Below are 26,567 nucleotides of genomic sequence, written 5' to 3'. Positions count from 1 at the left end.
GAACTATTTCAGGATCTTCATCTAAGATCACAGAGCAGAATCTGAAAGGTACAGACATCGACTCAGACAGCCTGAAGCTCAGATACGTGCTGACCAAAGACCTTCCGGCGGGCAAACTCCAGCTCAGCAAGAGCGGACATGTGGAGAGGATTTCAGTGAAAGGTCCTGTTCAGAGCTTCACTCAGGACGACGTCAACAAAGGTTTGTTGTCTTCTATGCGGCTTCCATCAAGTGAACTCCTCTGTACTTTGCTTACAATAATGCCTGTAGTTAAATATGATAATGACTGACTGACGTCTAAATGCTTTCATTTTCCCAGCAGTTAATGTTATGCGTGGAGCTGAAACACCACATTAACACTGAGTGCTTGGCCCTTTCTTGCAGGCCTGCTGCAGTACAGCCATGAGAAAGGCGAGAAGGGAGGGAGTCTGTCTTTCAAGTTCAACCTGGTCGATCCAGAGGGCAACAAACTGATCGATCAGTCCTTCTTCATCAGCGTGCTCGGTAGGGTTTCCTCCGTCCTCTGTTACCTGCAGTGCTAAAATAAAGCCTAAAGTGTTTCTTCATTTTGTGGGGAGAAGGCAATTACTACAGATTTATCCCTTTGTCCCACGTGCTTACTGATGTGCCGCTGCACCATGAGCACGTCCTGAATACAAATTGTGTAGAGCCACCCTCCATACGAGCCTCTGTTACATTCTCTAAATCGCAAACATGTAATAGTGATATCTGCCCCGCTTTAGCTTGTTCGTTTTCACTTTGAAAGGCTTATTTCTTTGAAGTAAAAGGTGTTTAAAAGTGTGTTCAATCTCCAAAGTGTCAATATATGACATTTACTGGCAGAGAGCATGGAAACCTTTCACCTGAAGGGAATAAAAGGTTTAATATGCTGTACATATCGTACTGCTGAAATGAGCAGCTCTGGCCGTTTTAAGACTTGACCCATAGTTTAAGTTATGTATCCATTAAAAATTCAAACATTTGTTTCAAGCTTATTCACATTCAGGATTTATTTGCCTTCCTTCAAACCTGAATAACTGTTTGCCTTTTTCTGTTGGTCAGGAAAAATAAGCAATACAATGTGCATTTCTGACACTGTAAATAGTATCAGCACAATTATTTATTGCCTGAGGGAAAAATTTAACTTCGGGTTTTAATCGCCGCCTTAATATTTAAATAAAATGCGTCACTTTAAAGTAGAGGTCTTCGGGGGTCCTCTCGGTTCCAGGGACGTTCAGTCTAAATGAGCTCTTGCTTTGCTGCACGTCTCGGGTTTGTGTATCTACAAGTCTAAACCCAGAGTGCTCCCAAGCAGACTTGCTGTGAGCTCTGATCTTGTGGTGCGTTTTCATCATCACAGGTTTTTTGAGTCAGACGGAGAGCTGTGATCTGGATTCTTAGTGAATCATCATGCTGCATCATGCAGCATGAGTCCTTTGGGGTCAACCACATTTTGGATCAGGTCTAATTATCCTCTGATATGATACACAGAGGGTGTCTGTTTGGACATTTGATGGAATTTTTAAATTCATGCACAGTGGTTTTGGGTTGGTTTTGTTTTGGATTGACTCAAAAACTTAATACCAGTAAAGATCTCAAATTGAAAAATGACATCTTAATTTGAGATAAATAGTTATAAAATATGTACATATTTTGAGAAAATGTCAAGTTCATGCAAATGTGGTTCACTGTATCCTAAAAGTTTCGTGAGTCTGTCAGCTCGGTGGTTTCTTGTCGCCTGTGACGGCTGAAAACACACCAAAACTTTATTTTTCCACTCGCTTCTTTCTGGGGACTCAGCCAAACTGTTGCAGTGGTTCAGCAGTTAAGATTCAGACTTCATTACATGCTGCTGGAGACTGAAGGATTGTCTGTCCCTCACGGCTGAACAGCATCCAGAATCTCTCATATCTTTCCCAGCTCACTTTATATCCTGTTCTGTATTATTCCCGCTCTTTTTCTCTCCTCTGCTCTCTCAGATGTGACTAAAGCAAAGCTCTCTGTTCATATCTCTTCCTACCACACTGCCCTCTGATTACTTCCCTGCCCTCCTCTCCATCTTTCCTAGTCCAAATCTCTCAAACCCCTATCACTCTTTGACAACTCTTGATCTGCCACACTCCCTCCTTTGCCATCACCCAGCTTAATCTTTACTGGTTTTGTCTTTGGAGTTGTGCTACATCCCCATTTCTCCAGTTACTAATATATCCTCCTGTTCCTCTTATCTTCTCTCCTTCCCCTCTCCCTCTCAGCTTCTTTCTTCTCCACTGCTTCAGTCCATCTTTTTCATTTTTTCCAGGATGAGAAATTGACTTAATATTTTTATCTCACTTTGGATGAGTTGTTTTCATAAACTCAGTAAATGCCACTATTCTTTTTCATCCCTTTCTTCCTCTGTGACTGACCGTCTTCTTCTCTCCTCCAGAGGACCGTCTTCCTCCGTCTGTGGTGGTCAACAAAGGCCTGGTGCTGGATGAAAACTCAATGAAGAAGCTGACCACGCTGCAGCTGTCTGCCAGCGACCAGGACAGCGAGCCGGGCGAGCTCATCTACCGCATCACCAAACAGACGAGCCTGGGTCACCTGGAGCACAGCGCCAGCCCAGGTAGCCACACCACAACTGAAAGCTACTCATTTACTGGATCTGTGAACGCTCTGCTGGACCATATTGCTATGACTTGTTGCAACAAGAGACAAATCAATGCGTAACGTAGAATTTATTTAATTTCTAACTTCAGCACCCCCTAGTGGTAACATCGCAACAGACACTGCAGCAGACAGGAACGTTGACCTCGAGGTGTCACAGCTAGGATTTTATCTTGGTAAAAGATAATATTTATTTTTAATTCATATTTTACTCAAAGACTGACAGTTCATTAGAACTCTTGGCAAAAATGATCTCAGGATCACTTCATCATGTTTTTGCCAACATGGACGAGAAGCCCCAGAGAGAAATGGAAATTTGTACATCTCCAGCTGCCAATGAACATAATGTGACATGATCGAAAACCACCAGACTAACTGGACTTTCAGGTGTGAATATTTTGTCAGCACTTTTTTTCTTTGTGGATAACACGTAATTTAACTCCGACTACACTAAATCTACACATTGAACAATGATACAAAAAGAGCTACAAACCAAATAATATGAGACAGTGGTAACACTGATAACATCCCCTCATTTAAATAACATTTATACAGGCAGCGAGTATTTCAATTGACCGTCACACCCTAAAAGCTTATCAACAACTCACTCACATCTCGACAGCTCAAGGACATTATCATGTAGGAAAGACCAAATAGTTCTGTGTACTTTACATCGAGTCAATCCCTTATGAAAAACCCTAAAGAGTATTTAAAGAAAATAAAAAGATCAGTTTCGGCTCTGGAGGTGAGACAGGAGACGAGTTTACAGAATACTAAGATGAAGGTTATTTACCAGGCTTTAACAAAATAAATGCAGACAATGTAAACAGGAGATGCATGCGTTTGGGGGGAGAGGGAATGTGGAAGCAGAAAAATATTCATTCACCCATTGATGAGTCTAATTAATTTGCCACAGACTCATTTGCCATGAATCCGTGTACATAAGGCCCATTGTGTGAGAGATAATTAACTGAACACACAGGCACACACGTGTACACAAAGAGGCAAGTGTATTGATGACCTTGCTCTAGTTCCTCTCTCATTTATCACTGCAAAATACACAGCCTCTTACTCTCTGTCTTTCCTTTTGGCACACAAACACACACACACACACACACACACACTAATGTTAAATGATTTTAGCCTTAAATGAATTTATAGCGCATGTTCACTGTAGTCCCAAACTCTTAAAATACAACATCCTCATAAAAGCAGCACCTCCTCCTCAACACCATCAAAACCACTGTTTTTATTTCCTCCGGGAAATAAAACATCTTCTCTTACATTATGTCACCTTAAATTGTTTCCGTGCAAAAGCAAAATGAAAAAAAGGACATTGATGCATCTTCCAACCACAAAGAGGTGATTATTTGCTTCCGTGCTATTGAACAATCCGGCCCCAGCTGAATGGCTTCCCCACATCGCTGAGCGCTCTTGCAGCATGCTGATTAGCTGGATGTTAACACTGCTCTCCGATCTTCGAGCATCAGTTCACCTCAGAGTCACAGCGGCTCTGGATAATTACCGCTAGCCATTCAGCCAATCTGTCATTTCATGCTAACACGCACAGCTAGCTCTCTGCTCCTTTGGGATATCTTGTCAGCCTACTAGGAATGTCAAGGTAACAACACAGAGAGATGAAGTCCCTCTTTCAGTGCCCACTTTCAAAGCCAAAGTCTTCAAACGGCTTATTAACCAGCTGAGGTTATGACACCCCTCTAAGATGGAGCTTTTGTCAAAAGGCACCTGTGGCACAAATCAATGAAGACTGTAACCCTGCATCACCTCAAATTCTTCTAATGTTCACTGCAACTTCTTTTGGAGTTTCACGATGGGTGTGTATCTCTGACATTCACAAAAGTGCAACAGAGTCCAGAGCACTCAATATTTAAGCCAAGAAAAAGATGCTGCTTTTGTTGTTCGCTCCTGAAGTGTAGCTTTTCATGAATTTCTGTCAACACTTCAGCCGTCGTGCAGCTTTTCAGTGGCGGCATTTTTCTGCCCTGAAGCTCCTAAGAGCACGATGTACCATCGCTTTCAATTTCAGAAGGAAGTATAAATAATAAGTCAGAGGCAACTCGTCTGATTTACTGATCCGAGAGGCTTCATTAGTCCTGCTGGCTGTCGAGCCACAGGCATCTGAACAGCTCAGCGCTGTTCACACATGTGAGATTCGCTGAAGCCCACAGAGGTTTCGATAGATTACAAGGAGTCAGTCCTTACCAGTGGTGCTCTGCGGCGATTATTATGTCCCAAAGCCATACCACATATACTCATTATGGGTACAATTTATACCACGCTATACAATATATAATATATAATGCTTCACAGTATACTTTTTTGCAGGTTGTACACAGAAATGAATATATATTACCATCTAATACTAAGAGGAAATTATGCAATATGTGGGCCATCACATGTCAGTCCAACTACAACTTTGCTGCCAATTAAATCACAAGAAAAAAGGTCTTCTTTGAGCAAAAATGTTTGAACACACCATACCTCAGACATGCTTAGAATTGGTGTATAGTATGGAACAGGGACACAGCTGCTGAGAGCAATTTGTGCCACATCGCCTTAAATTCTGAGCTTCCATCAGCTATCAATCTCTTGGTCAAAAACAATGCATAATAAAAGCTTAAGCTGACAGCACATCAGCAGTGGTGAGCCTGCCGTGTGACTGTTGAGACATTTTGTTTTGAAGACGGCGATAATACCCAACCAAGTGGTGAGTGCAGCTACCAGTGACCATGTTTTGGCAGATTTATGCAAAGTGAGGCTTCAGAGCTTTCCAAGTCAAGGCAGAAATCAATCATCCCGTAAAGAAGATTGTGTTTCTTTTTTCCACTGACCAAGCAGTGTTTATCACACTTGCGCACTAGCTTCAACAATAACAGCAATGATTTCAAATAATGACGTTAAATTGTCCAACCCCACAGACCCCAGAGCTTTTCCCTAATCTTTTTTCTGGTGTGTTTTGAGTAAATAACTCTTAAAGCCTTTTTATCTTTTGAAGCTGTGCTCATATCCTAGAATTAAATCAAATTTGCACACGTAACAGTCTGTGCAGCATTCACCCTGTGTTTAAACCTCTGGAAAACAAAAACTTGCTATTTCCTGCTATTCCCTGTCAAGACAAATAGAAGGAAGAGGAAGAAAACACATTTGCGTTTAATACAGTGCTGTAAATAAGCAGGTATTTTCTCCACTGACTGAGACTGGTGCCTCTGTCTCCCTGTGTGCCTGTCCTGATTAGGATGATGTATAAACTTCCAGCCAGGGAATAGATGACACAAACTGGAAGCACGGGCTTCATGTGTTTCACTGTCAAAGATAGACTTGAAGAAGATGTTGCAAAGCCTCCATTTCCATTTCTGTAAGGCCCTGGATGACATGTTGAATTGAGTTATTGCACTACCTGTATAATATTTGACATGTTTCATTGGGAGTTTTGTCAATGTTTACTTTTATTTTGGGAAATTCCTCCCATCTGCGCAAGGAGATAGTCTGCCACCTTTACATCAAAGTCACCAGCAGCAGGAGAGGTCATCTATAGATCACTGAACATCCCTTCACACAATGTCAGACCTATAAAAAACAGTAACTGCCTGTTAGCTTTGAGTTATAGGACTCACATGCTTTCATCTCAAGGCTCAAAAGCCTGTCTACACCCATGGAGTATTAATTTAGTGATTTATATTGTACATTTTTTTATTTGCTAAACCGTCTGCTGTGAAAATGAAAAGTTAAAAAATGAAATAATGGGGATTGAAATATGAGAAAATGTAAATCAGAAGTAGAACTCCAATGAGAATATGTTTTGGTTCTTCTTTTAGACAAATGCCTTCAGTTTCACGTCGTGTTTGATCGTTGCAATCAGACCTCATTACGTTTCAATCCCTGGAGGAGTCAGAGAGTGAAGCCAAGCTGGATCCTCGTTAAATAAGTTTAGTTTTAGTTTAGTTTATTTACTCATTAAAATGATGAAAGCCCAAAACAAAAAGAGAAGAGGAGCACAGCGTGTGCGCTGAGATAAATGGTAAGGGGCGCTTATAAAACTGCATAATGCCCAAACAGAAAAGATTAAAAAAAGAAAACCTGCGATGACCAACAGACCAAGAAGATTCAGGCAGATGACAACTGACACTGAAATTCAATACAGAAAAGATTACTAGAGAAACAACAAAATGTATAAATAACAAGTACCATAAAATTGTGTGGCAGCGTGCGTTGAAAGAGAAGAAGCCTCAGTGTGTGTCTGTGTGTATCTTACGTGTGTCAGGATGTACCTCTGAATGTTTGGTGGTCAGAGAAAGAGGGAGTAAATTAGTTCATGATGATTCTTCCAACTCAGCCGATAACTGTTCTTCTTCCCTCATCAGGCACCAGAATCAGCACGTTCACCCAGGCTGATCTGGCATCCCGCAGCATCCAGTACGTCCACACCAGCGAAGAAGAGAAGCACGCCGACCAGTTCTCCTTCACCGTATCGGACGGGACAAATGAGGTGAATGAGGGGGGTGGATTCTAAAGAATAACACAGGCTTTGAGGACCCATTAGGGGTGAGTTGGTTCAATTTGGTCCAACAATGTGGGAGATGCCTTGAAGAATGGCGGTAAATGGTGACAAATGAAGAAGCTTCAGGAGTTTCAGGTACCGTGGGGACACTCTGATCCTCCTGGTCGTTTTGGCACAGACACTGTTGGGCAGGGTGTTGGCATGGCATAACCGGGGGGTTCCCAACCATCTTGGCTTGTGACCACCCAACACAGGTTGTGGCCATTGAGGTTTCCAACTTCAGTGGCACTCACCGGGTTAGATGTAAGTTAAATTTAAATGCATGCTTCACGAGAAGGATTTCTACAGACCTGAAGACGTATTCAGCATTTCACAATAAAAAAAGAAAAGAAATTGAGGACAGTGTCTGTCCTGACATTTGTCTGAGGAACTGAGCTTAATTCTTACATTCAGTTTTCTGAATTCAGTTACTTTAATTCAATGAAATCGTTCTCAGTGCCACAGCGATGCCTGAACTCGTGTTAGATCACATATGAGTTCCACAGTGGGACATACTGATTTTAAATTTGTGACAAAGAGAGCACCAGTAGAGTTGAGATATGTGAATCATTATCAGAGCTTTGGGATCGTTGGCAGGCTACAACAGAACTAAAGAACGCACTGCAGCTCTTTTGTCTTTCAGAGCCTCGTGAGTCATCGCCAGGAGCCAAGTTAAGTGTCCACAGAATGATCAGCTTAGCGGAGACATTCCCCATCACATACCACAATCAAAAGTTTGGGATAAGACAGTTCTATTTGAAGAGGCAGACGTGCACGTACGTGATTCGTGCTTGAGCACCTTTCAGCAGTAACACACCCCGTCTGGCACGCCCGTGTCTCTCCGTTCTCATGATAATGAATTAAAGTCGGGCAGTGTTCGTCCTCCACATACAAAGCCCTTCACACTGCTTTGTCGTTGCCGTTTTTGTTTTCACCGGAAACTTTTTAGCCTGAAATCTCCAGCAGCAATCCTTCATTAAAAGGGTCAGCAAAAGTTTCTTGACCCATAGGACAGTAATTACCTTTCAATGTAAGCCATAAAGGGTTTTATGGAAAATAAATATATAAATAAATATAGATCAGCTCTTTTAGTGTAGAGGAAGTGGCTCTCAAGCCCTTTTAGTCCCCCTTCCCCTTCACTCATCCCCTGTTCTCCTCATGCATAAATCTGCCTTGCTAATCCAGACTAATGAGGACCGCAAGGACTTGAGTAAACATGTGAAAAAAGGTCATTTGGCCTTCACGCCTGGCTGATTGCAGTGTGTGGAGGCTTTTGTTGCCACTGTAGTGGTTAGTGTTCGTGAAGTGGTTTGGTGCTTTTTCTTTTGTTAAGTCTCCTCTCTCCAGTTGGGAGGCCTCGTCAGTTTTCTGAATATTAATACCAAGTATTTTACATTAGAGTTTTTAAAGTTTGCTCTGTTTTAAAGAGATGCTGAAGCAGAATATTTTAGTCTGTGTGTGATGAGAAGGGATTGCTCATGGGCATAAAAGGCTCATAGTGCACAGTTTCTGTTCTAACTGCACTTTGTGCTATTTGGGTTATGTCATCTGGATTTTACAGATGTGTTGTTCCACCTGAGCATACAGTACAGAAAGTGACTGCATATAGTTTTCTCTGCTTTCAGAGCAATACATTAACATTACATATCGCTGTTGAACTGTGAAAACCACCAATCTCCAAAACGTTATCACAAGCTATGAAAAACAGCCATTTTCAGCTTTGTGACAGAACATTTTTCTGGATAATCCAACGGGCTTCAAGGGTAGAATGTGCCAAGGATGTGCACATTTTTCCAAATCTGTCTTAAAATAATACACACATGCCCATATGTATATTGAAAGAGTTATTTGTCACTGTAATCCTTCCTCCTCCGTATCGGCCGTGAAGAAATCCCGTCCTAAACCGATTCCACCGTAAGCGATGGGGGAGAAAATCCACAGTTTTCCTTCTGTGCAAAAATGCAAGTTAATACGAGGCTTCACAGTGTGAATATAATCACTGTGTATCCAAAGGTGCCAAAATCACTCTTTTTAGAACAATATTCACTCTTTGTAGATGGTGCATTTGGGGATGTCAGTATTGTTTTAGCACTTGAATACATGTGAACCTATTTAAGAGAAAGGAGTCAACCCATAAAGTAACACTAAATCCTTGAGCTTGTATGGAAATTTCCAAATGACCAAACTTGGATACACTTGGTTTTCAGTGGTCTGTGACAAATGTGGCCTTAAACTGAAGTCTTTGATGCACAAGTAACATTTCCTAGTTAATAAAACAAACAATGTTTATCAAAGAGAATGAGATGGACTCAAACCCAAGTAATAACTATTGGGAAAGAGGTGCACATCTAGATTTGCTTCAGCATGGATTCATACTGTCCTGTGTTACCTCCAGGTTGCCCAGACGTTCTATATAACCATCAAGCCAGTGGACGACTCCCTGCCTCTGCTCCAGGTTCCTGGCATGAGGGTCCAGGAAGGAGTGAGGAAGACCATCACCGAATTTGAGCTGAAAGCCACTGATGCAGACACTGAGGTAGGACTCAAGCCTCTGTTGTTTGAAAGCCAGCGGTTCTCAGCAGCTTTATTTTCTCTGGCAGCAACATTATAAAGACTTTTTCCTGACGCTTAAAGGAAAAATCCACTCTCTGAGACTCTTACACTGATAATCCCATCAATCTGCCGTCTTCAGTGCACTCCTTTCTCTGAACAGTCCAGTCTAGAGCTGCAATAAGAGCTTTCATAATTTCACACATTCCCTCCATTTCTCCTACTAAAACACACCTTTTTTTCCAGGCGGAGTCCATTATCTTCACCGTCGTCCAGGCTCCTCGTCACGGCACCATCGAGCGCACGAGCAACGGCCAACACTACAGGCAGACCAGCAGCTTCAGCATGGACGACATCTACCAGAACCGCATCAGCTACAACCACGACGGCTCCAACTCGCTCAAGGACCGATTCACCTTCACTGTGGCAGATGGCACCAACCTGCTCTTCATGGTCGAGGAGGGCGGCAAGGAGGTAGCAGCGCGTATGTGTGTGTATAGTGTGTGTGTGTGTGCGTTGACATTTTTACCACAACAGGAAGGCTGAATTTGCACTTTGATTGTGTGTTGGTGTGTGTGTGTGTGTGTGTGTGTGTGTGTGTGTGTGTGTGTGTGTGTGTGTGTGTGTGTGTGTGTGTGTGTGTGTGAGAGGCAGCTTCCTGACATTTTTATTACAGCTGGATGATTGAATTAGCCGAGTTAGGGCACGGGTGGGTGCACGTCTATGTGTGTGTGCGCGCGCATGGCTCTATATGTGTGTGTATGCGCTGACCTTTTTATGACGGGAGGGGTGAATCAGCACTTTGTGTGCTCTCATACTTCCATCTTTGTGAGGACCTTGACACTTTTGTAAAGAGAGGTCATGTTTGGAGAGTGAGACAATTTTTAGAAAGTGTGGACATGTTTTTGTGATGGTGTGGACATTTCTAGAAAATAAGGGGAAGGAAGGACACTGGAAAGTGAAGGCGAGCTTTGAAGTTGAGGACATTTTTGGAAGGTGAAGCAGAGTAGTTTTAACCTCAAGGATTGTTTAATTTGAGTAATTTTTAGAGGCCTATAGCAGTAAAACTAAAAGAAAATCAAATCATGCAGAAGAGTCTGAAACAGCTTTGTGTAGCAGAACGTGTGTAATTTCTTTCTTCCTACCTACCAGTGCTTAGTTTTCAGGGCTACACCAGAAACCATTGGTTTAGTATGCATTAAATGAGGGTCCTCACAAGCATGTAGATGTTCAAACATCTGTATGTGTGTTATTAATGTCAGCTTTATGGTTGTAGTTATGAGCGAGCCTCAGGGTGAATTGACTCCTCCGCCTGTCAATTTAGCCGTCCCTCTCAGCCGCCCTGCACCACCTGTCACTACAAATAGTCCACATGATTAAACTGAATGACAGTAGGCAGGTATTGATATCCCTTAATTACACACTAACACAAACACACAAAAACACACACTTCTTCGGCGTGTGTTTATTATCTGTCCATCGCCTGGGGACTCAGTGGTCACGTGTTCTGCTGCTCAGAAGGCGGTTTGTGGCATTAACACTGCCAGTGTTTGAGGTGCTTTTCTTCCCACTAGAGCTGTCGTGTTATTAAATAATGTATGAGCTCCTATAACATCCTCTGGATGAATGCATCCTTCAAATGGCACGTGTTAAAGTTGGCATGAACAGCGTCTGTGTGATGACAGGCTGCTCTCTCTGTATTCCCTCTTGCACCGTGGACGCCAAGCCGTAACTTGTGATATTTCAAGTGAAAACTGTTGAGAGTCAAGTCTGTATATTACCATCAGGAAGGGTAAAAAAGTAAGTAAGTAAAAAAACAAGAAAAGAAAATATATATTTTGATGCTTGGATGAACAGATGTTTTAAAGACAAGGCTTGGAATAAAACAGTTAGCACAATTAAATCTATTTTGTGACTGTCCATAACATTCCTCTCAAGAGCATCTTCAAAAGTGTATTTTTAACTCTTTTGGTTTTCCAGATAGTGACAGCGGCTCCACAGAAGTTCAAGATTGACATTCTGCCAGTTGATGATGGCACACCGCGTATCGTCACCAACCTGGGACTGCAGTGGCTGGAGTACATGGAGAACAAGGTAGTAGTCTTCCTTTTGTAGAGTGTCTGCAAACATAGTCTATTGTTTTTGCTTTTCCATGGCGATGTTTAATAAAATGAGATAATCCTGTATTAAACACCCAGAGGTGAAAATCGGGTGTTAATTAATAGCTTTAAAAGGATTGATGGACCCATTAATGGACTTTTTTTTTTTTTCTGATTTATTACCCTTTCAAGGACGGCACGGTGGGGCAGCTGGTAGTGCGCGTGCCTCACAGCAAGAAGGTTGCCGGTTCGATCCCCGGGTCGTGCATGCGTGGGTTCTCTCCGGGCACTCCGGCTTCCTCCCACAGTCCAAAAACATGCTCATTAGGTTAATTGGTGACTCTAAATTGTCCTTAGGTGTGAGTGTGAGTGTGAATGTTTGTATGTCCATATATGTTGCCCTGCAATCGACTGGTGACCGGTTCAGGGTGTACCCCGCCCAGTGACAGCTGGGATAGGCTCCAGCCCCCCCGCAACCCTGAAAAGGGATGGTTGGGTATAGACAATGGATGGATATTACCCTTTCAAAGTAAAGTCGTGGTTTCAGCGGACACGTTACAGACGACAGGCTTTGAATGTAGCAGGGGTTTTTGCAGAGTGGTCTGCATGCTCAGCAAACTCCCCATGAGTAAATACCATTTTCAAGAATGACTTGATGACACAGCTCTATGTCCTTTCCGGCTGATTGTATCACAGTAACGCATTGAATGTGTCTTCGTGACTGAGAGAAGTGCAAAGAGAGGCTCAATCGCTGTTTGTTCACAATGTGTAATTAGCTTGCTCCCCCTGCTGGTTTAAACACATCAACACAGCAGACCCACAAGTTTCTCCAGCAGACATGGACATATGGTGTCTCTTGGTTCACTCATCCTGAGTCTGTGTTTGCACCACAAGTAATTAAGTCTGGGATGTTTTATCACTGAGAGAAATGAACACACAATGCATCTGCTCTGAACAGCTGACAAGAAAGTGAAAGAACGATTCCTCAGTAAAACGTCTTTTCCAGAGTCGCCCAGTTAGCTCATCTGGCTGTGTGTGTGTGTGTGTGTGTGTGTGTGTGTGTGTGTGTGTGTGTGTGTGTGTGTGTGTGTGTGTGTATTGACATAATCCTTTCCAGTGGAAATGGGCTTGTTTAGCTGCAGCTTGAACTGAGTATCTTTTCTGTAAGACATTGCAATATGCATTGGTCCTCTTCTTTCATGTTGTTGCCCTTCTGGGATAGATGGGGAAAAAAATCTGTGTTTGCCTCTGGCAGTTTTAAAAACTTAATGTGGGCTTGGATCCCTATAAATTATACATTTTTAGGAGTAAATGGTTTGAACATACAGCAACTGTAGTATATACATTTTCAGTTTTGAAAAATGACCCAAGAGACCCAACAAATGTGCAGTAAAAAGGAAATATTAAGGTTTCATAGATCTACCATGATAAAAATCAACAAAGAGTTGAATTATTCATTTTCAGAAGGACAGGCAGCAGCAGTAATGTCTTTCTCTGCGGTTAAATAAAGTGCTCCAGATGGTTTTAACTATAGCAAACTCCAGGACACTCGTATGAAGATGACAACAAAAGATCAATCTCTCGGAGCAACTGTCACCAGCCCCTCTTTCTCCTCTATTTCCTCTTGAGTACTAAAAATAACAGCAGAAGTCTAATCTGCATTAAGTTCATGGTGTGGAAGGCAGCACAGAGACTTCCTTTGCGTTAATGTATCCAGATCCACTGCAGCAGTTTGAGAGAGAGAGCAGAGGCGAGAGACACAATCATTATCATCAGCACTTCATGAGGGAGAAAAATGCCTTGCTAAAGTGTTTGGCTTCAGACTGTAGATGGTATCTGCTGTGCAAGACTCATCATGGTTAGTCAGAATGTGGCTACAGCACAGGTGCAATACAGACATTTCTGTTTCAAATGTCCATCAGGCCACCAACCTGATCACCAAGAAGGAGCTGCTGACCATGGACCCAGATACAGATGACGGACAGCTGGTCTATGAAGTCACCACAGCGCCAAAGCACGGCTTCCTGGAGAGCAAGCTGAAACCTGGCAACCCCATCACCACCTTCACACAAGGTACGCAGCATCCATGTCACAAAAAGCTGTGTGCCTTTGCATTTACATCAGCTATTTTTAGTATGTGTTACTAAGGGGAGGAGGGTTTGACAGTGTTTTAGGTCTTCCTGTTAGTGCCATTATAACTTTTTAAATAAAAGTTGTTTATACAGATCGAGTGGGTGGCTTTGGTTTCCTTAAAATGAAGCCATGTCTGTTTGTGACCTCTCGTCACAAATTCTGCTGTTGTTTTTTTTTTCTAAGATGATTTAATTTGGAGGATTTCTCAATGTCTGTACAGGGAAAAGTTTCTATTGTTTAAAAAGAGGAAAGCAAACATTCAGTTTTCTAATCCCTTCAGTTATTTTATGATTTAGTTTGAAGGAGGATAACAGCCACATAACACGATGAGGTTTTGAATTGGGACTCTGCGTTTTAAATGCCTTCCCAGTGAGAAGGGTTGACAGGTCAAAGACGGGGCGGTCCGTCTTTTCTTCACTGATGGTTTTGCCAAAAGGCAACTCCCCAGCCGTGGGAGTGCTTTTCTTCCAGTTTGCCCTCGCCCACATTTTCGCAGCCGATCGGTTTGAATGTTCCCATCATGTGTCAGCTTATCTTCACCTCTAGGTTGCAGCCAGGGATCAATGTCACTGTGTTTTTGTGAAATGTTGATCCTTTAGGCTGGAGAGCAACTCGAAACAGACACTTTGATGTGTTGCATTCTCAATTTGGAGCATGTAAACATCGTTTTGTGAATGATAGCAAATAGCTGAAATTAACCCTCAGCCTGAGAGAGGGATTTACTCGTACAAACTGTCTCTCAGCATGATCTCAGCCGTCAACATTTACTCTCATACTCTTCCATATGCTGGTGCTCACTCTGAAACTCTGTTATGAGATATTCTTGTTCCGGATATTAGTGCATACATTTTTTCGTCCCTTGTCGTTCCATTTAGAAATATTTATTTCTGTTCATCTTGTTTATTTCTATTTATTTTGATGGTCATTTGATCATCTTTCTCGCACAGGGAAGCTCATCTTTTTTGGGGGCTTTCAGGCCTCATTTACAGTGTATTTGTACAGAGTATTTCCTTTTCTCCACCCTCCTCTGGAAGGTATAAATGAGCAGAAATGGAGAGCCAATGATGACTTTCATCTTCATTTTCAACTTCTTTTATTTCTCTCAACTAATGGAAAAAGGCCAGAGGCTGCAAATTATGGAGTTATTATTTCACAGAAAATACGTTCTTCACAAAGAGTTTTATTATTAAGATTCGAGCCCTGTGGGGACTCTGCCTTTTTGGTTGTCTCCTTCCTCACAGTAAGGTCAGACTGACATGAACCAATCAGTGCTAATTGATTAAATCTGGTGCTCACTGCTAACTTCCTGTCACAGTGTCCTGTCCATGTTATTTTAACATCAGAAGCTCTTCCACACAATGTGATTGCCTTTGTGACCTGAAGAGAGAGCAAACAGTAACTGAGGCTACGTTTACACTTAGGGAAAACGCATATGTTTTCATGCGGTTTGGCCTCTCCTTTATACACAAACAGACTTTTTTTTATGGAAAATGATCATTTTTAAAAATTCCAGCCAAAGTGGAGATTAACGCTGGTTATTTGTCGGCGTGTAAACAGGGTTAAACGGTATTTTAGGTTCCAAAACGGCACAACATGCGACTGAAAATACTTAACGTCATGTAAGCGACCTATGTTTACACTTGCACCCATAGGTTTGGCATAGTTATGGTGGCGCTCGATGGCATATTCATCCGGGTTCATGTAAATGACAACATTTTTGAGAACGATGTTGTGTGCAGGATGTTATTTTTGAAAACAGAGGGGCCAAAATATCCGTTTTCCAAAATACCCTGCTACATGTAAACGTAGGCTGAATCACTTTAATAAAGGAATTCATTGTCGGAACATAATCACTGACCTTGTTCCTTTCTAGCTGATATCAACCTGGGTCTGATCCGCTACGTGCTGGATCAGGAGAACGTTCAGGAAACCATGGACAACTTCAAGTTCCTGGTCAAAGACAGCAAACCAAATGTGGTCAGCGACAACCTCTTCCACATCCAGTGGTCACTCATCAGCTTTGAGCACAGAAGGTCTGTATTGCGTGAGGCGTCTTCTAAAACCAGCATCTGCTCATTCACTGTTGGATTTTACTTTAAGAAGTTGTCATGATGAAATACTTGTTTTTCTGAAATGGCATAACTGTACCTCTTACTTAGTAAATAAACACATCACATTGCTGCCAAAAGCCATATCAGTCATCCTGCAGCATCCTTGTTCTTGTTCTTTATTGAGGAAAGTAAAATAACCTCTCTCTTCCTGGGACGGTTCCACAGCTACAACGTGAGTGAGAAAGCCGGCACGGTGGCTGTGACAGTGAAGCGAACAGGTAACCTCAACCAGTACGCCATTGTGCTGTGCCGCACCGAACAGGACAGCGCCACCTCCACCAGCAGCGTCGGATCCCGTCCAGGCCAGCAGGACTATGTGGAATATGCTGGACAGGTGACTAGTGTCAAATTTTTAGCATTCGCACAAGCATCCATCACTTTTACTGAATGAACCTTTGATGTCTTCTCACATTCGATTATCTGTGCAACTTTCTTCTTCTATGTTAAGCTTCTTTTCTTTTGTCTTGAGAGCAAACATTCCTAATAAGCACTTTTTTTAACTTTGTGTTTGAAGTTTTACCCTCAATTAAGACACCAGAACTTCTCTTGGCCTTTGAGACATTAGCTGCTTCTCACCACTGCATTATATCCTGGTTTTATTTGTTCCACCTTGATTTGGCCTGCACTGACCAAAATTCTTGGTTTCATAGATGTTACATTGAGCCATCAACAAAAGAGCATATTGAGCAACACCGCTACTGTCCCGTTGATTCACAGGTACAGTTTGATGAGCGAGAGGACACCAAGGTGTGCACCATCGTCATTAATGACGACAAGGTGTTTGAGGGAATGGAGAGCTTCCACGTGGAGCTGAGCATGCCTGTGTACGCGCTGCTGGGTGGAAACACTCGCGCCCTCGTCAACATCAATGACACAGAGGATGAACCAACTCTGCAGTTTGATAAGAAGACGTACCACGTCAACGAGAGCACTGGCTTCATCCACGTGCCCATCGAGAGAAAAGGTAAAGACCACGCTTGCACAGCAGCATCATGAATGTCCAGCCCAACCAGCATGACCAGCAGTGACCCTCCCTCTCTTGCCTCATTTCCACTCAGGTGACTCCTCCAGCACCGTGTCGGCTCTCTGCTACACTGTGGCCAAGTCGGCTCAGGGCAGCAGCCTCCACGCTCTAGAGTCTGGTTCCGACTACAAGAGCCGCGGCATGAGTAATGACAACCGCGTCATCTTCGGCCCTGGTGTCAGCATGTCCACTTGTGATGTGAAGCTCATCGATGACAGCGAGTACGAGCTGTCCGAGGAGTTCGAGCTGGTGCTGTCAGACGCCTCGGATAACGCCCGCATGGGCTCCGTGACATTGGCCAAGGTCGTCATCGATGGACCCAACGATGCATCCACTGTTTCTCTTGCGAACGCCACCTTTACTTTCAGTGAAGATGCAGGTAAGAGCCGTCCTCACACGTCCAGCTGTGCACAGACTAATTGTGAGACTTTCTTTTCTTTCTGCATTTTCACAGAATTACTTTTGCACTTTTTCTCTACCGCCAAGAGTTTAAGTTACGATTTCACAGCATAGCTATACTCTAAAATTTAATGATGTCCATGGGGAAATCTGGAAGGTGCCAAGGAGAGTTTCACATTGTCTTTGGAAAGGGAAGTTTTCTAATGGCTACAACAAAGGGTGAAGCGTTCATTTCTTGCCAGTAGTGCGGCATCTGTAGACCCCCTACCCTTTCCTAAATCAACATAATTGGTGCACATGAAAAAGAATGTAAACATTTCACATGTATACTATCACTGTGTATACATCACATTTATAGAAACAAGATTATTAGCAGTTTTTTTTCTGTCTGTTAGTCTATACATTCAGTGTTTTTGATAATAATGTGTTATGAAGCAGGACACGCAGCGCTGGCAGTTGCCTCTTTTCATAATCACAACAGGCTACTGCTTTTAAATCAGTGTGTTGACAGTCACACTATGCCACATGTAAGTTTTTAGAAGCACTTGTAGTGACATTTTGACTTGAAAGCTAATGTCATAATATGACATTAGCTTTCAATATTACTTGGTAGAAAGATGTATGTGTGCAATAAATTGCTATGAATACACTGACCACCTTCATCTCTCTGCCAAGCCTCAACATCCTGGCTGTCATTTTTTTGCCCAAACAAAGTGCTCCAGTATACATAGGAAAAATTTTATGATACAGAAACCTTGACTCTTTTCAGATTTTCTAAACCTGTTTGCCATTCTTATCACCAAAATCCAGGCACAATTGAGATACCAGTGCTGCGTCATGGCAGTGACCTGTCTTCTGTGACCTCTGTGTGGTGTGCCACCCGACCTTCAGACCCCCCCTCAGCCAGCCCAGGTGTCGACTACATCCCCAGCTCCAAAAAGGTGGAGTTCAAACCTGGAAAAACAGAGGAGGTACGGACAGAGATTTCTCACTGATTCTAAAAAAACACATTTAGTGTTGTTCAAGGCATCTTTACACAGATAAAAGCTGGGTTGGAGCGGAATTAATGAAGCGTTTTCATTAATTCTTCAATAGTAACATCTTTACAAGGATAAATGTTGAAAGACCGGGATGTTTTTGCCTTATGACATATTTTTTGATAGGACTCGTCACTAGCTGGCTAAGGCAGAACATCTCTAAGTTACTTCCCCAGCTGAGTTACAGACCTGACCTAGGGCACCTTTAGAAACCTTGCTAATGCTCTGGCCTCCTTTTTTACAGACCTGCAGTTTGACCATCATGGACGACATCCAGAACCCGTCCATCGAAGGATCTGAGTCTTTTATAGTGTTCCTTAGTTCTCCCCAGGGTGCTGTCCTCCAAGAGCCCTATGAAGCCAACGTCGTCATCACTGACACCTTCCAGGACAGTATGTACAACTTCAAAACATTCATTTCAAACCAAATACAGTATGCATTTCATTTGAGGCTTCTCACATACCTTATGAATGACTGATATCTCAATTACATTGACCAGTATTTATAGTAGAAAGAGATATCTCACAGCCATCATCCCCTCTCTCAGTTCCCAGCATGCAGTTTGAGAAGAGCGCCTACACCGTGAAGGAGAAAGACATTGTCCTCCACATCCCCATCATCCGCACAGGTGACCTGTCCTTCAAGTCGTCTGTGCGCTGTTTCACTCGGACCATGTCAGCCATGGTGATGGACGACTTTGAGGAGAGGAGGAATGCCGATGAGTCTCGCATCACTTTCCTCAAAGGAGAGAAGGTAGAGTTTAGTTCACAATGTTTATCTGAAGCAGATTAAGTCCATTTGTCTGAATGCATCTGTTTCGTCACTTGACTGCCCATTCAAGTGTTTTGTGTTTGCTTCTCAGGTCAAAAACTGCACAGTTCACATCAATGATGACTCAGTTTTTGAGCCCGAAGAGGAGTTCCAGGTGCATCTTGGAACACCACTGGGTGACCATTGGAGTGGTGCCATGGTGGGCGCGAGCGACATTGTTACCATCACCATCACTAATGATGAAGATGGTAAGCAGGCATTGCTAAAAACGGGTGGATAAAATATTGGAAACAGCTCACACAATGCGATCTCAAACTACAGCCTACAAGCATTTCTAAAACAAAAACTTCACAGGGAGAACTTGTTGAAGGACTGATGTATTAGAGTTCATTAGTTTTATCTGTGTGTCCCTAATAAATTATCAAGAGAGTATATCTCTTAATGTGCAGATCATGATATACAGTCAGTGATGCATTAGTGACCACCAGAGGGCAGCTCTGTGACCTTTCATCCTCTCCTGTTCCTCCAGCTCCCACCATTGAGTTTGAACAGGCTTCCTACCAGGTCAGAGAGCCTCCTGGTCCTGATGGCATCGAGGTACTCAACATCAAGGTGATCCGCCGGGGCGATTTGGATCGGACCTCTAAGATCCGCTGCAGCACTCGGGATGGATCAGCCCAGTCTGGAGTCGACTACAATCCCAAGAGCCGAGTGCTGAAATTCACCCCAGGTCAGTGCTGAAAATACATGTGACTAATGCAGAAAAACAGCAGAGAAGTTGCATCATTCAAAAGATTATTCTTTGTATGTTCGTAAATGTCAGGATGTAACTTGGTGTGGGAGGTAGAGGAAAGCTGAAACATGTCCCATAAATGTCTTCCTTTGCTTCACTCTGCAGGGATGGACCACATCCTGTTCAAAGTGGAGATTCTGTCCAATGAGGACAGGGAGTGGCATGAGTCCTTCTCATTGGTCCTTGGCCCTGATGACCCTGTGGAGGCAGTGCTTGGGGAGATCACTATGGCAACAGTGACCATCTTGGACCAGGAGGCTTCAGGCAGCCTCATCCTTCCTGCCACGCCTATTGTAAGAAGTGTTGAATGTAATATCTAACTTTTTCAATCGGCTGTAAATGAAATAATGGCAGTTTTGACATATTGTAACTCATAATTCACCCAGTTTGTCTTTTTTTGATGATAAAACACAATCTAACAACATAAAGATGTAAAACAGTAGGACTGAAGTACAGAAAGTGTTTTAAGCAGCTTTTCGTCTCGCTTGCTTGTTTGTTTTCACCAGAGAACATAAGCATTTGTCTGTTTCCAGCAGTGCTGACAGCTTAACATGTTTTTAGCACTAACACAGCCTTGAGCTAGAAATCAGAAACATCGCCACTCCCAGCAATAGCACTCCTCTGTCCTTATACATATTCAACGACTCCAAAACAGCAGCAGTAACCAGAGGCAGCATTTTTCTTCAGGCATTTGTTTGCAGGTTTTTACATTTCTTGTGCATTTAACCAGAAAAATTATAATAAGCACATCAGTTCAGCTATGTTCATATTCCATTAAAATGTTATATGATGGCTGGTTTGACCCCACCTGCCTTCTAGTACCTCAGCATGCATCTCATCTCATGCTGTGTTTGTGCTCTACCCATCTCTTGACTGTGCCGAAATAAAAACAATGCACTGAAGAAGAAAATAAAGTTGAATTCCAAGAAAAAGCTTCATCATTACCCATCCTGCTTCCTCCTCAGGTGGTCTCGCTCGCTGACTATGATCACGTGCAGGAGGTGACCAAGGAAGGCAGCAAGAAGATGCCCTCTCCAGGTTACCCTCTTGTGTGCGTCACCCCCTGTGACCCTCACTACCCCAAGTACTCTGTGATGAGGGAGCGCTGCGAGGAGGCGGGCATCAACCAGACCCAAGTTCACTTCTCCTGGGAAGTGGCAGCGCCTACTGACACCAGCGGGGCACGGTCCCCCTTCGAGACAGTCACAGACACCACCCCATATACCAGCGTCAACCATATGGTGAGTTGAGATTTCTAAAGAGGAATAGATGGAGCCAAATTGTAACTTGATGAGTCAGAATGCTGATGGTGAGTTTAATGTAGACTCATAAGTACAAAGTGACCAGTTTTAACATTGAGGTAAAGGCAGCATCTGGAAGGCTTTTGATGTTATCTCATTGGTTTAGTGTCGAGTGAGAACCTCTTAACTTGCAAAAAAAAATTACCTGGTACAATACATTAAACGCCTTATTTTAGAAGTGAAATCATGGAAGAAAATCCCTGAAAAGCCATTTTTTCCTCTTCTGGTCTTTCTTCCACTCTCTCATGTCTCATTCATTCCTCTGTCATCTCTCTCAGGTCCTGGATAGTATTTATTTCAGCCGTCGCTTCCATGTCCGCTGCGTTGCTCAGGCCAGGGACAAGGCGGGTCACCTTGGAACACCACTGAGGAGCAACATCGCCACCATCGGCACAGAGGGCTCCATCTGCCACACCCCTGTTACCACAGGAACCGCCAGAGGCTTCCAGGCTCAGTCCTTCATCGCCACGCTCAAATACCTGGACGTCAAGCACAAGGAACATCCCAACCGGTGAGCAGGGGCGGCTTTTTGAATTGTGTGAGTGTTGACTAAAACTTAATGTATTGTTTGTTCATGTCTTTTCTTTCCTGCTCTGTGTCCTTGTTTAGTATCCATATCTCAGTGCAGATCCCCCATCAGGACGGCATGCTCCCCCTGGTGTCCACCATGCCGCTGCACAACCTGCACTTCCTGCTGTCAGAGTCCATCTATAGGCAGCAGCACATCTGCTCCAATCTTGTTACCCTCAAAGACCTGCAGGGTCTCTCCGGTCAGTCAAACAAACACACAATATCATAAACACACACACACACACACACACACACACACACACACACACACACACACACACACACACACACACACACCACATTGTCTTTTCATCAAAACCCTCCCGGGAGCTGAAGCATGGCACAAAGTTTTTAGATCTGCTACAGCTAATCCAAACTCTGACGACCTTCCTCCACAGAGACGGGGTTCCTGGATGATGTGTCCTTTGACAGCATCTCTCTGGGGCCGGGTTATGACCGCCCCTACCAGTTCAACCCTAATGTCCGGGAGGTCAAGAGCATCCAGCTCTACAAGCACCTCAACCTCAAGAGCTGCATCTGGACCTTTGATGCTTACTATGACATGACAGAGCTCATCGACGTCTGCGGGGGCTCCGTCACTGCCGACTTCCAGGTGCATGAGACAGTTCTTCACCACTCTGACCACTGCTGATTAGTCATGAAGAAAATCTTTCTCTCACTGCAGTTTAAATTGGCCAAAATGATCAGTTCAAACTACTAAATGATAAATCTCCACTCAAGGTCCACTACTGACTTGTTTTGGGGTGTTTAATCATATCACTATCACTGATTTGTCATGGAATTATAGATGCTCAAATATCACTCTATTCTGAGCACTTCTTGTCCTTGTTTGCTTAAAAGCTGAGTCCACCAGTCCACTCTTCACCTTGAAAACAGCATGCTACACACAGCACCACTGCAAGCTCCAGAGTGAGTGTGTAAATGGTCCTCAAGTGGATTGTTTGTTGATTGTTTTGTCAGCTGTTGTTTTCAAGGTCAGGAATGAACTGTCAAGCTTAATCAGTTTTTATTTAGCTCAAGGCCCATCTGTCAGCAAATCTCACACAATTCCAGTTTCCTAGAAACCAATTGTTAAAAAGTCTGCTCACAGACGAGAAAAACATTAACTAAAGGAATAAGGTAATGATATGACCCTCTGAGGGGTCCCAGTCCACAGGAGGAGGACCAACATTAAAACATTGTTGTTCTTGCAGGTTCGGGACTCGGCTCAGTCCTTCCTGACAGTGCAGGTTCCTCTTTACGTCTCCTATATCTATGTGACAGCGCCGAGAGGCTGGGCCTCTCTGGAGCATCACACCGAGATGGAGTTCTCTTTCTTCTACGACACCGTGCTCTGGAGGACAGGTCAGGACTGAGTCAGTCTCTTTATGAGCAAATCATAACATAAAGTTTGAACAAGTCCCCCATTATGCATTTCTGGGTCAACATGTACCTTGTTTTTATTCATTGCAGCTTTTGAAAGCAAGTAAACAGTAAAGTTTATAGGCAGCCATTGTGAAAATGTGGCAGTAGAGTTACACACAAAAATGAAATGGGACTTCTCCATTTACACAGTGTGTGTTGTTTTACTTGACAAAACGTCTGGTCTTGATGTGACCTCTGACTTCCCTGCCTGGAATTTCACGCCTGCAGGTATCCAGACTGACAGCGTCCTCTCAGCCAGACTGCAGATCATCAGGATCTACATCAGAGAAGACGGACGGCTGGTGATTGAGTTCAAAACCCACGCCAAATTCAGAGGTGAGTTCACAGCATCCACCACGACATTTCCAGCGTTAATGTCCAGGAAAAGTCCACACTTGTTGCTTTTTCTTGCAAAAATGTGTGTTGTTGGTGTGGACTAATAGATGAAGAGTGGATAATCTAGCTTCTATTTTTCCTTGTCCAGGTCAGTTTGTTCTTGAACACCACACTCTGCCCGGCCACAAGTCCCGCCTGATGGCTCCGGACCACCTCGGGGGTATTGAGTTTGACATTCAGCTGCTGTGGAGCGCTCAGACCTTTGACTCTCCATACCAGCTGTGGAGGGCTACCAGCTCCTACAGCAGGTCAGTCAGTTCATCCACAGATCAGATTGAAGGAAGATTGCTGCTCACGTTGGCTGAATTTTTCCATCAGACTAACATTTTACAGTTCAGCTGAATGGGAATAAGGTTTGGGGGGTTTTTTTGGTAAAAAAATGTTGCTGTGAGGCTGCGACGTCAGCTGGAGGTTGATTATGTTTGCTGCAGATTGATGTGGGAATCCTCGAGTGATTCATTTGACTTCCAGAAGGTTTGCGTCTGCTCTTCTGGATTCAGGAGAATCCTTGATCAGCCCCTTGATAATAACCCCTCTATGTTGTCTCGTGTATTGTTCAACAGGAAGGACTATTCTGGAGAGTACACCGTCTTCTTGATCCCCTGCACTGTCCAGCCCACACAGCCCTGGATCGACCCTGGCGACAAACCTCTGTCCTGCACGGCTCATGCTCCAGAGAAGTATGTCCCTGCTTAAATCTTTCTTGTCATATTGGATGAAGCCCTGGTGCATTCTGGGAACAGGACAACAAATAGAAGTGCAGCGGGTCACATGAATCCTGTATGGTCTTCATCTCCGACAGGTTTCTGGTGCCAATCGCCTTCCAGCAGACCAACCGGCCTGTTCCTGTGGTTTACTCCCTCAATACGGAGTTCCAGCTGTGTAACAACGAGAAGGTGTTCATGATGGACCCCTCCATCACTGATGTGTCTATGGCTGAGATGGACTACAAGGGAGCGTTCTCCATGGGTACGACAGGAGAGAAACACAACTAACTTTTTAAAAACAGCCTTTTACAGATGTTTATTGAAGAGCAATGAGCTGCGTTTTGGGTGAACCGAGTTGAATTCATTTAAGTAACAGATCAAGAGAGTTTGAGGTTTTGTGCAGCATAAGCTCAAACATCTTTATACACATGTATCAGTAAGAGAAAACCTGACCCTCTGCTCCCCCCTGCAGGTCAGACTCTGTATGGCAGGGTGCTGTGGAACCCTGAGCAGAACCTGAATGCAGCCTACAAACTGCAGCTGGAGAAGGTTTACCTCTGCACTGGCAGGGACGGATACGTTCCCTTCTTTGACCCCACGGGGACGCTGTACAACGAGGGGCCGCAGTACGGCTGCATCCAGCCCAACAAGAACCTCAAACATCGCTTCCTGCTGCTGGTACAAATATTGATGCTTTCTTTTGTTTACTCTAGTCTGTGGTACATGTTGAAAGAGCCGTATTGAAAATGCATGTTATGTCTGCCAACCTGGGGGTTAATATTACCAAGATCATTATTAAATATCAAATACGAGCATATTTAGGATTCAGGCTGTGCTACCACTTGGCCACCCAAGAACTCCAATGTCGGGCTGTTATGTAAAAGCCGTATTCAAACTGGCAGATCTGTGGTGCTCTGTCCTTTAAGGAAGTTGTTTACATGAAATGCACATGCCCTGAACTCTTTCCATTTAAAAAGAGATGCTCATGTTTCAAACCATGTTCATGACCTGCTTTTTTGCATTTCTGTCCTTTAGACAGAACCAAATTTTTTGATTTTTGTCAATTTTGATTTCATGGATCAACCAGTCAGTAAATGAAGTCACTGACAGGTTGACCTTTGTCCTTGTGAAGAGTGCTTGAGCTTGTTGATCTCTGATCTGCTTCCAATTTGTTTTATTTCTGTTCAAAGGTTTCGTATCTGTGAGGAAAATTGCTGCAAATTTTAATCTATTGTCGTTTACTGAATTCACCTTTTGTATGAGTTTAACCTTCAAGAAGAAACTTCTGATGTATTTGCTTCAGATGACTCAAGATAACTAAAGTCTTCCTGCAATGTCATGCCTGTACAACAGGCTAACAACCCCCATAAACCACATGTACGCACGCACGCACACACACACACACACACACACACACACACACACACACACACACACACACACACACACACACACACACACACACACACACACACACACATAGATCTTCCTTTTTACCTGCTACACTAGTCTGACCAGTCTCACTTCTCAGTGGGATGGCACTAGAAGACATTCAAAGCGTGTGGGTTATTTAAATCACTGACATTCTCCAGTATGGAAATTTGGGTTGTTATCATTAACAAACAAAGCATCATTATATGCAGCAGAAACACTGTGCTGGGTCAGCAGCTGTCTAATGACACTTGAATGCATTTGTCCTACATCTACACTATATTGCAGAGATGCTGCAGACAATTCTGTCTTGAATGTCACTGTGTGCAGTTGAATTTTAAGATCATTTGTAGCTGTGAAGCAGAATCAATTCTAAAGGAAACTTTGTTCCACAGGTACAAAAGTTTTATTTAAAGTGCTCTGATTTTTTTCTGTCCTCATGTATCCTCCACAGGATCGTAAACAGCCAGACGTGTGTGAGAAATTTTTCCACGATGTTCCCTTCGAGGCTCACTTCGCCTCAGACATACCAGAGCTGCAGTCTATGACGGCCATGCCGGGCGTCGACGGCTTTACAATGAAGGTTGATGCCCTCTACAAGGTGTGTGGAACCAGC

General features: G+C 43.4%; 1 protein-coding gene across 2 annotated transcripts in view; it reads left to right on the top strand.

Moving 5' to 3' along the window:
• The window catches only part of fras1 (Fraser extracellular matrix complex subunit 1), a 228,953-nt gene that overhangs the window by 200,062 nt on the left and 2,324 nt on the right, over positions 1–26,567 (top strand). For both annotated transcript variants that reach the window (XM_070964455.1, XM_070964454.1), the window contains exons 44-72: positions 13–201; positions 385–504; positions 2,426–2,605; positions 7,029–7,153; positions 9,600–9,740; positions 10,001–10,228; positions 11,735–11,848; positions 13,776–13,926; positions 15,860–16,019; positions 16,263–16,431; positions 16,815–17,061; positions 17,156–17,500; positions 18,331–18,491; positions 18,802–18,949; positions 19,105–19,310; positions 19,420–19,576; positions 19,858–20,058; positions 20,227–20,414; positions 21,087–21,362; positions 21,701–21,933; positions 22,032–22,192; positions 22,391–22,605; positions 23,207–23,357; positions 23,646–23,753; positions 23,902–24,061; positions 24,377–24,493; positions 24,616–24,782; positions 24,993–25,198; positions 26,406–26,552. In XM_070964455.1, coding sequence (XP_070820556.1) covers positions 13–201; positions 385–504; positions 2,426–2,605; positions 7,029–7,153; positions 9,600–9,740; positions 10,001–10,228; positions 11,735–11,848; positions 13,776–13,926; positions 15,860–16,019; positions 16,263–16,431; positions 16,815–17,061; positions 17,156–17,500; positions 18,331–18,491; positions 18,802–18,949; positions 19,105–19,310; positions 19,420–19,576; positions 19,858–20,058; positions 20,227–20,414; positions 21,087–21,362; positions 21,701–21,933; positions 22,032–22,192; positions 22,391–22,605; positions 23,207–23,357; positions 23,646–23,753; positions 23,902–24,061; positions 24,377–24,493; positions 24,616–24,782; positions 24,993–25,198; positions 26,406–26,552 — 5,171 coding nt within the window. The remainder of the gene's footprint in view (positions 1–12; positions 202–384; positions 505–2,425; positions 2,606–7,028; positions 7,154–9,599; positions 9,741–10,000; positions 10,229–11,734; positions 11,849–13,775; positions 13,927–15,859; positions 16,020–16,262; positions 16,432–16,814; positions 17,062–17,155; positions 17,501–18,330; positions 18,492–18,801; positions 18,950–19,104; positions 19,311–19,419; positions 19,577–19,857; positions 20,059–20,226; positions 20,415–21,086; positions 21,363–21,700; positions 21,934–22,031; positions 22,193–22,390; positions 22,606–23,206; positions 23,358–23,645; positions 23,754–23,901; positions 24,062–24,376; positions 24,494–24,615; positions 24,783–24,992; positions 25,199–26,405; positions 26,553–26,567) is intronic.

Source organism: Chaetodon trifascialis, chromosome 6 (assembly GCF_039877785.1).
Source record: "Chaetodon trifascialis isolate fChaTrf1 chromosome 6, fChaTrf1.hap1, whole genome shotgun sequence".
NCBI classification, from domain to species: Eukaryota; Metazoa; Chordata; class Actinopteri; order Chaetodontiformes; family Chaetodontidae; genus Chaetodon; species Chaetodon trifascialis.
This window is presented reverse-complemented; position numbering and strand designations above follow the sequence as displayed.